This window comes from Suricata suricatta, chromosome 13 (assembly GCF_006229205.1).
Source record: "Suricata suricatta isolate VVHF042 chromosome 13, meerkat_22Aug2017_6uvM2_HiC, whole genome shotgun sequence".
NCBI lineage: Eukaryota > Metazoa > Chordata > Mammalia > Carnivora > Herpestidae > Suricata > Suricata suricatta.
Window position 1 is genome coordinate 16,686,269 of NC_043712.1, and position 14,660 is coordinate 16,700,928.

At 46.9% G+C, this 14,660-nt stretch overlaps 1 protein-coding gene across 2 annotated transcripts in view; it reads left to right on the forward strand.

Annotated features, from left to right (window-relative positions):
• Positions 1–14,660, forward strand: part of ASTN2 (astrotactin 2) — an 861,939-nt gene that overhangs the window by 288,974 nt on the left and 558,305 nt on the right. For both annotated transcript variants that reach the window (XM_029919897.1, XM_029919896.1), the window contains exon 5: positions 10,118–10,225. In XM_029919897.1, coding sequence (XP_029775757.1) covers positions 10,118–10,225 — 108 coding nt within the window. The remainder of the gene's footprint in view (positions 1–10,117; positions 10,226–14,660) is intronic.

A 14,660-nucleotide genomic window follows, 5' to 3' on the forward strand; every position in this document is an offset into this window, starting at 1 on the left:
TCTGACATACACAAATGAATCAATTTAAGCTTAGATATTTTTTAAGCAAAACTCACAAGATGTACTTATGTTATAAGACCATAAAATCTAGTTGTGGAAACATATGCATAATGCACAGTTAAAAACTAGAAATAAGGAAAACCCAAAGAGAGTATTGGGTTGATTATTATTTTCTTCTTTGTGCCTTACAACTTTTGTTTTCTGATTTTCTACAGTGTATATGCATTGACTTCATAATCCAAAAAAGTCCTAATGTTTGTGAAGCATGTGTCATGAGGAATGGCTGAAGGTGTTAGGAGGAATATTTGGCTTGGAAGGAAAGATCATAAGTGGGTACATGTGCAGTCTTCCAGCAGCTGAAGGGCCATCATGTGGGGATGTAGAATAGCTGGAATCTGAGATTCCAACAGGCCAGACAGTCTAGAGGGTGGGAATCGCAGGGAACGTGATTCTTGGTCAACCTCATGGACAGGAATGTGCTCTTATTCTGTCACAGCTTCTGGACCTGTCTCTGTATTCTCATCTTCGTTCTGCCATTTATGAGCTGTGTGTCCTCAAACAAGTCATTAGTGGTGTCTCTGACCCACAGCCTCCTCATATAGCAAATGGGCGTGGCCATACCCATCTCATCCAATTACTATGGGGGTCAAAAGAGCTATTATTGGTGGGAAGCCAGTAGAGGTGCTTAGTGTTCTGTGACATTTGCTAGATGTCAATGCCTTTCCCAGGCATACAGCATGTTCGAAACTGCACAGATTTAGAACCTGGGTCTGGCGACACCGAGGTCACCTTTCCATCGCCTAGGGATGCCATATGGTGACAAGTGGGAAGGGGTTGTGGATATTTTTGTAAGACTGGACAAGGGGAATGTTCTGGTTACCTCCTTCTGCACAAGACACCCCTCTAAAATTACTGTCTGAAGATAACAGCCACCCTATGCTCATGGATTCTAGGAGTCAGGAGTTCCTAAATGACCAAAGGAAGATAGAGAGGTTGTCCATGCTCCACAATAACTGGAACTCAGCTGTAAACACTCCAAAATCTGTGTATGACTCTGGTGTCCAGGGGTTGGAGGGAGGAAGCATCTAGAAGTTTCTTCTCTCCCATATTTGCTGGGGTATCTTGGACTGGGGTATCTTGACACCCGAGCTCAGCTGGGACTGCCGGTGGCACTATTATGTGTGATGCCTTCACGTGGCCAAGATCTCTCACAGAGCAGTGGCAGGTTTCCAAAGAGGGAGTAAGCATCTGAGAGTCAATGTTTGAAGAAAGCCAAGCAGAAGCTGCTCACCTTTGCTAACCCATTTCTAGAGATTGTGTACCCATTCCTAGAGATCACATAGAGTCACTTCCTCTGCAGTCTCTTTATTAAAAATCCATCCCTCAGGTGGCCCAGATTCAAGGGGAGGGAAAGTAGTCTCCACCTTTGATAGGGGGTGGCAAAGGTCACATTGCCGAAGAAAGTGTGGGGTGGAAGATTCTGCTACAGCCATGTCTGCAAGATGCAGCCTCCCACAGGGAACAACAGGATATTCCAGAAGAAAAAGCTTTCCTTTCATGAGACTCTGAGATAAGCTTAGTCACAGAGGTTCTCTCCCACATTAAGTTGTTCTTTGGGCCAAAATTTGAGGACAAACTGAAATAGCTCCATTCTTGGGTGGTGGGATGATTACCCTTGGGATGATGACCATATCACAGTCAAGTTCAAGTCAGCAATGAGCAATAAACTGCAGCAGAAAGACAATTTATTTTTTTAAAACCCATAACTTTTATTAAGTGTATTTTAAAATTACCAGGCATTATATATTCATGGAAGGAAAATTCTAAAATGCAGATGAACAGTAAAAAAAAAAAAAAACCACTTTACATGCCCCAAATCTTAACTACTCAGAGAATAACCACTGAAGTACTTTAATATATTTCTTTCAATATATTTTTATGCATATGTGTATGTATATACATACATTCATATGCTTTAAGGGGTATGTATTTTTAAAACAGAATAGAGTCATTTTATACTGAGAGTTTTGCAATATGCTTTTTAAAATTTATTTTATAACTAGATCATAAACATCTCAGATTGACTTTTACTTTCTTCTTCTTTATTTTTTAAATTAAAATATGCTCATTTTTTACTATACTCAGTGGAATTCACAGCAAATATCAGCAAGTGTGTATAAGCGCACACGAGCGCAAACTTTCTTTGCCTTCTTCTCTGTATGTTTTTTTACTCAACAATGTATTATGGAGAGGTCTGCATGTCAGTAAACATACATTTATGACACTGTATGTAATGGTCGCATGAAAGTCTGTTGGGTATGTCATCATTCTTGTTTAAATCACTCCCCTAAATGGCCCTCTAGTAGGTCATTTCAATTTTTTCCGAAATTATTAACTATCATGTTTAATTGTATTTTACAATAAAGACTTTTTCTTAACCATAATGATCAATTTTAAAAATTCAACACGACTCCTAAGAGTTCTCCAGAACCTGCTTTCCTGGGGGCGGGGGGGGGGTGGTCAGGTAAATCAGGGTTCAAACCCAGGTCCTGCCACTCATTGACAGAGAAGGAGCTCAGTCTGTCTCTACCTCTGTTTACACCTCTGAAGGAATAAGGATCTCGGTAGCCCCCTCTGGGCAAAGTGCCTGGCCTATAGCGGTGCCCAGTGACCAGTAGCAGCTGTGGTCAGAGCGCCTCTGGGTGCTAGATGCCTGTGAACTTCTTGACTTAGCCCTGGAGCTCAGAGCAGCCATGAATTGTGTGGTTTGGGAGGTGCGGGGGCATGGCAAGTTTTAGCCACTTTTGTCCTCTCCCAGGGACAGGCACCATTTGTATTCCCTGGATGGTTGGGGGTCAGATGGGTTTGTGCATTCCCAAGCTACATATTTCTCTATCTGGTGCGGTTCTGGGCAATCTAAAAATGCAATATCGCTGTCACCAGCTCGAGGAAGACACGGGGCCTGAATAATTTAACATGTCACCACCATCCATCATGATACCAAGAGCGCAGGGGATGGAGTGTGGAGAGGGGGGTGGGCCAACCAGAGGCTGGCACGGCAGGTTTGTGGAGGGCAGCAGAGTCAGGGAAGGCAGATTTGCAAAGAGCAAGGAGTTAATTTTTATAGGCCCAGCCAAGACCGTGCATCCCCAATCTAGCTCTAGATTTCCAATAATATGACTCGCAACGTGCTCAGACGCCCTGGTTTGCCCCCAGAGCAAACCTCCCATAGGTCCTTTGTGGGCCATCAAGTCTCTTTGCCCTCGTGAAAGCCTCTAAATACCTCTGAATATCTTCAGTTATTTATCAGGAAAAGTGAGATGATTCTTAGATAGAAAATCTAGCGTCATGCCCGGAATATCTTAATGGCTTCCTCGCCAGAAAGTAAACTCTAGGAATTCAGGAAGATTTTGTCTGCTGCATTCACTGTTTTATCCTGAGTGCCCAGAACAGTGTTTGGCACAGAGGGGGTGCTTGGTCAGTAATTGCTACATGGATGCGTACACAAATGAGTGAGTGTCGTGATTACTTGAGGTGGCCCCTTGGGCCGGGACTCAGAATCTCTGAGCTTGGCACCAAGCAACATGGCTCTGTAAGCCCTCACTCTGTGTCCCGCCTTGCCTTCTCCCTGTCAGAAGGCCTCTTTGTTTCAGCACTTTTTTTTAAAGTTCACATAACATACAGTCAACCATTAACTATTTTAAAGTGCATAATTCATTGTCACCTAGCTCACTCACAACTTTGTGCAACCCTCACCTGCGTAGAGTTCCAAGAGGTTTCCATCACCCCAAAAGGAACCCTCATATTCACTGGCAGTCACTCGCTATTCCCCTCCTCTGTCTTCCTAGCCCTGGCAACCACTGTTTTCTGTGTCTCTAGATTTATTAATTTTGGATGTTTTCTATAAATAGAATTGTGTAATTAATATACGGCCTTTTTGTGTCTGGCCTATTTCCCTTAGCAGACTGTTGGCAAGGTCCATGCATGTGGTGGCAGGTGTCAGCAGCCCTTTATGGCTGAATAACATTCCATTGTAAGGATAGACCACATTTTGTTTTCCCAGTCATCAGTTGATGAGCATTTGTGTTGTATCCACCTTTTGACTGCTATATCAACATTCATATATATGCATTTATTTGAATACCCTATCTTCAGTTCTTTTGGAATATGCCTAGGGGCAAGATTCCTGGGCCATGGGATAATTTTAGGTTTTGCTTTATTTTATGTATGTATGAACATATGTATGTATTTTTTGAGAGAGAGAGTGGGAGAGAAAGCATGTGAACAGGGGAAAAGGCAGAGAAAGAGAAGATCCGAAGCAGGCTCTGTGCTGACAGCATGGAGCTCAATGTGGACCTCGAATTCATGAACCATGAGATCATGACCTAGGCTGAAGCTGGACATTTAACCAACCAGCCACCCAGGCACCCCTGGGTTTAGCTTCGTAGGGAACACACTTTTTTCCACAGTGGCTGCACCATTTGACATTCTTACAAGTTCTCTACATCCTCTCCAACACTGATTATTTTCTTATTATTTTGATTATGGCCCACCTACTGGATATGAAATGGTATCTCATTGTGGCTTTGATTTGTATTTCTCTAATGACTAATAATGACTCATCTTTTCATGAGAATAGAGGGTGTTTGAATTCGACAGAGTCAGGTTCAAATATGGCAGCTCTGCCACTTGTAATTTTTGTGATCTTCACTAAGCAACGTGCAGAATCTGAAGGTTGGCGTGCCTCTCAGTAAAATCAAGGTGATCCTTCCCTCTTGGGCCTCTTGCGAAGTGTAGATGGGCTACTGCACATGAAGTGCCTAGAGCAGTGCTCATCACACCAGATGATGTGCTTAGTTCGTTGTCTTCGGGCTGCACTCCAGACCCTTCAGGACCCGAGGAACCAGGGACCCATGAGACAAGGGCGAAGGAGCTGCTGGTTCTTCTCTTCTCTTGCCAGTCTCACGCCATTCTCCCTTTCTCTCAGCCCCTGAACGGAAATACTTGAATAGTCCTATATAATTATGGGCTGCAATTTACTTCACTAAATCACCGATTTCATATTAAAATGCTAGCAGAGAGGACCCTTTGCTATCTGTCTGAATCATCTCCAAGTCAGTCTGTAATTGACCTGTGGCCCCTTCGGAGTATATGGACACTCAGAGGCTATATGACTTGGGTGTCAGCCACCTCCCTAGGATGTCACAGTAGACAGGCAGCCACCCAGTGGTACTTCCTGTTCTTCTCTTAAACTCAGGCAAGTATTGAATAAATGAGCACTTTGCCCTCCCCCTCACTTCATTGCTAACTGTTTATATACATTTTGTCATTTCCTTCATAATGACCATGGGAGCTGAGAGTTTATTATCCCCCTCTCAAAGATAAATTCAGAAAGGTTAGGTACCTCATGCAAGCTCACACAGCTAATAAGTGAGACCTCAGATCAGAACTCATGTCTGACTCCAGTACCCTGGTGTCTGTCTACAAAAGTCCATTACCTCTCATGGCTCATGGATGACACCAATGTAGAAGCCTACTAGACTCTAAATGCCTGAGGGCACAGACAATGGCTCTTGTCTTTTAAAGGAACCCTAGCTACAACATTTTTCATTCAGTTCACATTAAAATAGAAAAGCTTCCATACCTTAGTGGGGTCTGTGACTTAACTACTCTCTCTCTGGTGCTCAGATCCTGGTCCTTAATTATGCTCCATAATATCTGCTGTCTACCTCCAAGAAGTGTGCTCTCTGATATAGTGGGCACGTGAAATGCAGCTAGCCTGTATCAACATGTGCTGTAAGCATAAAGTAGACACTGGATTTTGAAAACCTATCATAAAAAAAATACATGAAATATTTCAGTAATGATAATCTTAAGTTAATTACGTGTTAAAATCATAGGATTTTTAATATACTATATTAAAGGCAATATATTCTGAAAATGAATTTTACCTGTTTGTTTTTCCCTTTCTAAAATGACTGCAAGGACATTTAAAATGACATATGCACCTTACATTATATTTCTATCGGACAGGTTGGTGGAGGGGAAACCTCTCTGAGCTTCAGCTCCTACTGTGGGAATGGTACCTACAGGAAGGAGGTGAGGTCAGAGGTGTGGGAGTGAGAGGGGCTGGAGAAGCCTTGGTGGTAGTCAGGGGCGTGGTCTCCATGTGCTTGGGCCTGGGGAATGGTGGGGCATTACTAGGATCTGCCGAAGCCTGAATGGAGTTGTACCGGTAGGACAAGTTCAGCAGTCCCTGGGGAAGGAGCTGCGAGAAGGGGAGAATCCTCCCTGGTGTTGGGGGCAGGTAACACACCTGCTCACATTCTCAGGTCAAATGGTCAGGCTTTGCTACTCCTCTGCCTCTGTGCACACACACATGCACACTGTCGCAGGCATATACACACACACGTGTGAATACAGTTTCCGAGGACATTTTAGCCGTGAGGCCAGCTTTGCAGGTTGACAGACCTGATTCAATCTCCGCTCCCTGACTTACCATCTCACATCAGATCTGTGAAACACAGTGTATTCACCTGTAAGACAAGGTTCCTAATGCCTTCCTTACAGGGAAGGCGGCGGGCAGTACGTGAGCTCTCTGCTCATGTTTTATTGTACACTGGCATAGAGACTAAAGGAATACACTTTGCAGCCAGTGCCTGAATTTGCATTGGGTTCTGCTTCTGACAAGCTGTGAGAACCTGGGCAAATCACTTACTTTCCTCATGCCTTGGTTTCCTACCCATTAAAAAAGGAATAAAAGTGTCAACCTACCTCCTAGAGTTACCAGTACATGTAAAGGGCTAAAACAGTGCCTGGCAGAGACAGTGCTATGTACTAGTTAGCTTTTTAAAAATTATTATTGTAGTAGAATTGTCTGGCGACTTTCTCTCACACTTGCTAGACTGTCCCAACAGGGAAAGAACCCTGACTCCTGTGTGTCATGTTTACGATGGCAGGAGCATAAGAGGTCATTTGTTTGGGAGAGGAAGGAAAGTGAGAGAGAGGGGAAGGGAGGGAGGATTTGGCTGAAAACTTTTAAGTATTGGGTGCGGTAGAGAGTTGAAGAGGATGTAGAGGTGTCTGAGGTAGACTCCTGACAGGACAGACCCCTCCCTTTTTCTCTGCTGCTCCAAACACAACAGGAAGTAGGATAGATGCTTCCTGTACATAAAGCCACTGTTTTATTCCATGCCTTCATTTTCGCGTTGGCCAAGAATTCCGTGTCAATGAACCAAGACCCTCCCTTCCTTTTTTTCCTTTCTTCCTTCCTTCTTCTTTCCCTCCTCCCTCCCTCCTTTTCTCCCTCCCTCCCTCCCTCCTTTCCTTCCTCCCTCCCTCCCTTCCTTCCTTCCTTCCTTCCTCCTTCCTTCCTTTATTTCCTCCCTCCTTCCCACCTCACTTTTTCTGTAACAGTAAAATATTTCAGTGGCAATTTAAAAACTGACTTTTGGAGATCTCTGCTCTTCCATTGCTCCCAGAATGTCCAGGGGGCCATGGCATCATCTTTTGAGAGGGACTGTGTGCAGCAGAATCTGGAGTCTCCTGCTGTTTCCAGGCCCTATTCTTTTTTTTTTTATATATAAAATGTTTAATGTTTTTTATTTATTTTTGAGAGACAGAGAGAGACAGCATGAGCAGGGGAGGGTCAGAGAGAGGGAGACACAGAATCTGAAGACAGGCTCCAGGCTCTGAGCTAGTGGTCAGCACAGAGCCCAATGCAGGGCTTGAATCCACGGACCATGAGATCATGACCCGAGCCGAAGTCGGAAGCTGGACGCTTCACCGACTGAGCCACCCAGGTGCCCCAACCAGGCCCTATTCTTAATTGTGGGGAAAATGGTGATGTTCACATTAAGAGACAGAGCCAGGGCCAAGATACACTGGAGGACAAAGATCAGACATTGTTGTCCCCTCTACTCTCCCATCCATTACAGCACCCTGGCTCTAGAAAGGAAAAGGGCAGGTATCAATCTTTCCATTTTCCAGAGCATTAATTTGGGAAGGGAGTTTCACAAATGGGTGAAAATTGAACTTGACTATCAGTCACATGTGGGTACCAAGTCTGATTTCACTTATTATTAGCAAATCACTTTCCTCCTCTGAACCTTAGTTGCCTCATCTGTAAAATGGGCTGATATCAATATACCTCCCTCCAAGGAGTTTGGAATAGGAAGGTGTACGTGAAGCTCCTACCATGATACTTGGTGCTTTGATGCTTGAAGGGCAGTCTTCCTTCCCTAATGTTCCCTTTTGAGTCGTTTCCAGGAAAGAAGTTTCCATCCCTGAAAGCCAGACAGATGAACCTTGAATCTGAGTCCTCATACTCATTAGCTGTGTCACTTCTGCACAATAACCATATTATAGACAGAGTGTCGCAAGCAGGATTTCTGGATACTCAATGCCATTTCAGATGTCCTATGGAGGAAATGACTTAGAAAACTCTTTCTTGAGTTGACCAACATTTCCCTTTGATGTATGTTTTCCTGTTCCTCAGGTAGGATATTCAAACAGATGACAGGTTTGTTTGTAGGGCGCTTGGCACAAAAGTTACGAGATGTTTGTCGGAAAAAGTGGTTTCCCGCTGTCCCTCGTCTTCACCTGCACCTCCATCCAGGACAGTCACTTCTGCCAGGTTTTGGAGTCTCCTCCAGAGACACTATCAATGTCAGTGTCTGAAGATTCCGTACCTGAAGCAGTTTCCCCAAAGGCCCTCTGCTGGCTGCCCGTCCTGCGCCTTCACTGTGCTCTGCAGCTCTCCTGTGTCTCCTCTGTGGGCACAGAGTTTACCAGTGCCTTAAACCCTCTCTTCACACACTCTGTGCTCTTGTTCACAGTTACATATATACATACGTGTATATATACACACATCTACACACACACACACACACGTGGAGCAAATAAAAATTATTTGTAGTCCTCCCTGCGCAATTAACTACTCGTAGTATTCTGGCGTATGTCTTTCTGGTTTTTTATCTTTGCCATTTTTGGAATCCACTGTTCATAGCGTGTGACCGCCTCGCCCATCGGCCTCCAGGTTCCGGAGTGTGTCTCTAAACAGCCCTTGATCCCTCTCCTCCTCTGCATCCTCACTGCGCCCTGCCTCACCCAGACCCTCGTCACCTCTCGAGAAGGGATCCCTAAGACCCCCACTGCTTGCCCTGTGTGGCGCCCATTCTGAGGCCTGCGTGCCACTGTGACATCCTCTGTGGCACATGCAGCTGATGAACTCCTCCTCTTGCCCTGGAACCTTCTGTGGCGCCCATAGGAAGGCCCCTTGTCCTCGGTGTGGCACTCAGGGACTTCCACTGTGTGGCTCCAGGGATCCTTCCAGTCAGCATGGCCCCCACCTGCTGTCGCTTCCTGTCCCCAGGGATGTTCTAGCTCTTCCCTTTACCTGGAACTCCACTTTCTGCCCCTGAGGCCTCATTCATCCTTCCAGTCCTGACTTACAATCCCCCTTCCTCCATAAAACCTTCTCGGGTCCTCCGTGTGGGGATGGATTGCTCTCCCCCATGTTCTCAGCACCTCATTGTGTGGAAAAACATAGCCATGAATTAGGTTAAAGGCTCCTTAGGATCCCATTTATCTCCTCGGCTGGCTTATGATCCCCTGGCTGGCAGAGACTGGGCCATATCCATCTTTGTGCCTCCAGCATCTCGCTCTTGGCCTGGCGTCTAGTCAGCACTTGAGATGCGTGTGAAATTAAGTTACCCGCAGTGTTTTCTTAGAGGCGGGCTCATCATATGAAGCCACGACATAGCTGTCAGTACCCACCACAGACCAGATATTTTATATTATCATATCCCCTTTCATCTTCAAAGCGACCCTCCAAGGTCAATAGTTACTATCCCCATTTTGTTAGGAAAGAACCCAGGGCTCAGAAAGAGGAGGTGTCCCTCAAGGTCACACAGCTCGTGGCTGCCAAGCCATGGTTAGAACCCAGATCCACCTCGCCATGGTGCCCCAACTCCTTCCATAAATCATGCCAGCTCCTGGGTCACTTGGGATTTTACAGAAAGAAGTCTGGTGATGGGGTTGCTGGTCTTTGGGTTGGATAAGGGATTTAACAAGCTCCGGGAGGCCTACATGACTGATGGGTTTTTCTTCCTTTCAGGGGGAATCAGCTTTGGGAGAAGCAAGGGGACTTCGGGTTCAGAGGCAGACGACGAAACACAGCTGACATTCTACACGGAGCAGTACCGCAGCCGCCGCCGCAGCAAAGGTAAGGGGGTCCTTGGGAAGGCTCCAGAACCAGTGTTTGTAGCAGGTATGCCTGGGAAGTGGACTTTGTGCTCAGGCACAAACCTCGGCTTTTCTTCAACCTTTTCCTGATCTGGTTAACGCAGCCTGGCATCCGAAACCCCGGCCAGACCAGTGATGGTCATTGATTGTACAGATTCTTTATTTGCTCTCTGTCCCACCTCATTCCCCAAAGGATTTGGGGAAGCCTTTTTTTTTTAAGTTTATGCAGTTAAAAAAAATCCAGCACAGGAAATGAAATAACTAAGAGAATCAGATTGAAAGCAAAATAAAAATAAAGAAAATTAATCAGGCCCAGGTTAGATCGATGTAGGGTAATCTATGCCATCCTGTGTTGTGCCGTTCTTAGAAGGAGCTGGCAATTTAATGCAGAGATTTAGCAATCACAGTGCAGAAGGAAACATACTCAGCAATAAACTGTGCAGGGTCTATGGGCTGGAACCATTTGTTCAGAAAATTCTCTTTATCTGACAACCAAGACCAGAGAGAAAGGGCTATAGTTGATTCCTATGAAGAAGACTCCTTTTGACCATCTAGACTGTCTTCAACAGATGAAGCCCGTATGGATGCATAATTATTTCTCAGTGATATTAAAGGGAGGAGACGTCAGATGCAGAAGCAGGACTCCAGAAAGGGAGACTATCTGGGGCTGAGATTCCCCCATTCTCTGATGGTTACACATACCCGTGAGGGGACAATAGAGCGTATTTCAGGCTGACACCTGTGGATGTAATTTCTCATCTCTGAGTGTTTTCTAAAGATGGGGAAACAGTAAGTTCAAGGCTGCAATCTTGGAAGAGAACAGGGGGGTACAAACGTACTCCATGCTTGTGATTAAGGAGTGAGCCAGGGGCTTAGACCAGGCCCAGGAAGAGGCAAGAGTCCTCAGGCAAGTGGCCCTCTCACCTCTGCCCAGAAATGGGCTGAAGAAGGAGCCAGGGTAGGGAGGAGGGAAAGAATTTCCATCGTGAAACAGTTCACGTGCATTCCACACATGCATGGTGGGCATTCGAAGAGCATGGGTCACTTAGCTTCTCTGGGCAACTTTTGCTTTTAGGCAAGTTATCTACCTTCCCTGCATCTCAGTTTTCTCATCTGTGAAATGGGCCTTGTAATGACCTCATAGACCTGGAGATGAATTTTGTTTAAGTTACAAAATTTGTCACGGCACCAGGTAAAGTGGACATTAGTCATGTCAGTTCAGTCCTCGTCGTTGGTTTTCCATAGGTCCCTAGCCCTGGCACCTTTCACTGAGCAGCCCTGTGTGGGGAGCATCTCTTCTGACACATCAGCTGAGAAGGTTTCACAGCCTTGGAATAATCGGGCCTGCCTCTCACCCCTTCCCGAGCCTTGGCTCCCTGATATGTGCTGCGTTGGGGATTTTGGAGTTGGTGATGGATCATGTTTTTGACTTCTCTTCTCCCTCCCAATCCAGCAGCCAGAATTAGGGCTGGGAAGTCAGTGGGTCTCCTCCGCAGGACTGGGCTGTTTACAGCTCATTGGAAAAGCATCCGTCATGGAGCGCGCCCCTTGTAAATCGGAGTTAAACTTTAAAAAGAAAAGCAAAAGCGAGCCACTGGACTAAAACAGTTTGGCCCAGTGCCTCCATGTACTGCAGAAGGCCAGGCTGTATTTCCAGGGTGGGGAGGACGGGGCTGGGATGCATCCCCACCCCTGCAGCCTTCCTTCCCTGCACCTCCCACCAGCTGAAGGCTGCCGCTCTGTCTCTCTGAGTGTCCACTGATGGCTCTGTCCCTCTGCGTGTCCACTGATGGCGAGCCCTTGTCCCTCTGCCTCTGGTTTCCACCATGTCTTCCTCTTCCTTCTCAGTGCCCTGAGCAGGCTGGCTTGCTTGCTGGTTTAATTTCTGTTTTGCTTTTCTTGTTCTCTCCTTTTCTCCTCTTCTTCCCTCCTTGGTGTCTCAGGGCTTCCTTCTCTTCATTCCTCTGTCTTTCCTTTGTTCTCTGCTGTGTTCTCTGTTTCTTCTTCTCTCCTTAGCATCTTTTCCCCTCCACTGTCTCTCCTCTTTTCTCCAGCTGTTTCCTGGTGGACTCTTTCTTTCTTCTTTCCTACCCCATTCCTCCAACCCACCCTCCTTATCTCCTTTCCTTCCTCCCTCCCTCGCACATGTACACCAAATATTTGCTGAGCACTGGCTGTGTGTCTAACATTCTTCTAGGCACTGGGGGTGCTGATCGAGCAACAACTTTTAAACGACCTATCCTTCTGGAGCTTGTATTGTATCAAAAGACAAATACAGGGGCGGCTGGGTGGCTCAGTTGGTAAAGCGTCCGGCTTCCGGCTTCGGCTCAGGTCATGATCTCACGGTTCGTGGGTTCGAGCCCCATGTCAGGCTCTGTGCTGACAGCTAGCTCAGAGCCTGGAGCCTGTTTTGGATTCTGTGTCTCCCTCTCTCTCTGGCCTCCCCTGCTCGTGCTATCTCTGTCTGTCTCTCAAAAATAAATAAAAAAACATTTAAAAAAAAACCAGACAAATACATTAGATGGGGACAGATGCGAAGGGGAAAGAGCAGCAAGGAAGCGAGTTGAGAGAGTCGGGAAGGAGCTGCAAGTTTTGATCCCTTAGCATAAGTTACTGTACCCTCTTTTCAGGGTCACAGCAAGGCATTTCTGACCCTGTGGCTGGCATTATCAGGGTTTTTGGTGCTGCTGATGCTCCGTTCTTTGCTGAACATCACACGTGCCTTTGGTTCTGGCAAAGCTTCTGCTCCAGACCCCGTGGTCCCCCAAGGAAGGGCTGTGATCCCTCTCTGCCATTTCTTCTCTGTGTACAAGGGCACCTTCAGTGCTCCCTGACCTGACGGGAAACACTCACACTACAAAGGTGAGCTGGGGGAAATTTGGGAGCCATCCGGGGGGTACCGTGCAGTGCAGTAGAGTCTTAAGTGTATGGACTCTTGTGCGGGACTGCCAGGCTCTGATCGCAGCCATGCCACCTACCAGTGGTGCCTTCTGGAACATGAACCTTCACCTCTCTGTGCATCAGTGTTCCACTGACAAGTGAGGACAGTAAAATGAAGGTTCTAGGGGGTTTTCTGAGGATTGAAAGCACTTAGCATTAACCAAGCACACAGGAGGGGATTGAGAGAGAGAAGACTTGGTGGTGGTAGAGCTGGGCTGCCCAGAAATAAGCACTGGACTGTGTGTGTGGGCAAATCTCAGATCTGCTGCCAGTGCTCTGTGACCCCCACTCAAGCCATGTCACCTGTCCATGCCCCTGTACTTCCATCTGAGACCTGGGGTCACCTCTCCCTCATGCCAGTGGGACTGTGTATCTGTGAGAATCCCCGGTTCAAGAAGCATTGCTAATCTCTGGCTCCTTTGCGCCACACCTGCCTCCATCCCTACCCCACCATGCCTAGTGCCTCTCTCCCCTTCCCTGGATTTCTTTTTGGAGAAGGTGTCTGCCCCTCACATGAGAGTGACATCTGTCATACGGTTTGACTGTGTTTCCATCCCCAGCCTGCCTGAGCTCCCATCATGCCAATTCTCTCCTCGACCTCTGCCACCGCCACCATCCAGGCTCTTCTGTACAAAGCCAGTGAGCCAGCAGCTCCCTATGGTGTCCCTGGGACCATGCAAGCCATCCTGCTTGTCACACAGAGGCGGTGATAAAGTGCAGTGAGGTTAGGGGAGGAAGAGCTAAAACAAGCAGGAAGCACAGATCTCTATGCTGTTTGGAAACAGTCACCTCATAGCACTGGGGATCCATATCTATTCACCAGCCCCCCCTTCAGTGTCCTCGGAGCACAGGACCTGGGCTGCGTGTTTCAAATCCAGGGGCATCAGACTTGGCTCAGCACATTCGACGGTTTCTGCCTTTGAAGGGCTCCGAAGGAAGTACCACTCCGGGGTCATTTGATAGTGACAAGAGCCGTGGTTTCCAATCCCAGATTTGCCACCAGTCTTCTGTGTGACCTTGGCCTGGTCACTGCTTGTGTGTGAGCCTCACTTCCCTAGTTGACAAGTAGAGGTTGAAAGGCGTGCTCAGAGGGAAGTCCCTAAACACCAGTGAGGGTCTGCCTGAGGGCCGCAGGTGGTGCTGGGGAAGAGGGTAGGTCAGTTGGAAGACAAAGGGGAACCAGATGTTCTCTGGGTGGTTGAGACTGTCCCAGCTTTGGGAGAAAAGAGAGACACAGAGGAACACTGGAGAAATGTGGGAGGGCTTCCTGGAAGAGTTGGAATTGGAAGAGTTGGGATTGGAAGCTGACCTTTGTCCAGACCTGCCTTTGTCACTGTCACCTGTTGGGCCGCCAAGTTTTCTGTCTGCCTCAGGCAAGGATTATCACTCCGTTGAGTGAGCCAGTAAACAAGATTTGCATCTGGAGGCTGGAGATTGCCATTTCCTGGTCAAAATAACTTTGGCGACTGTCTTGC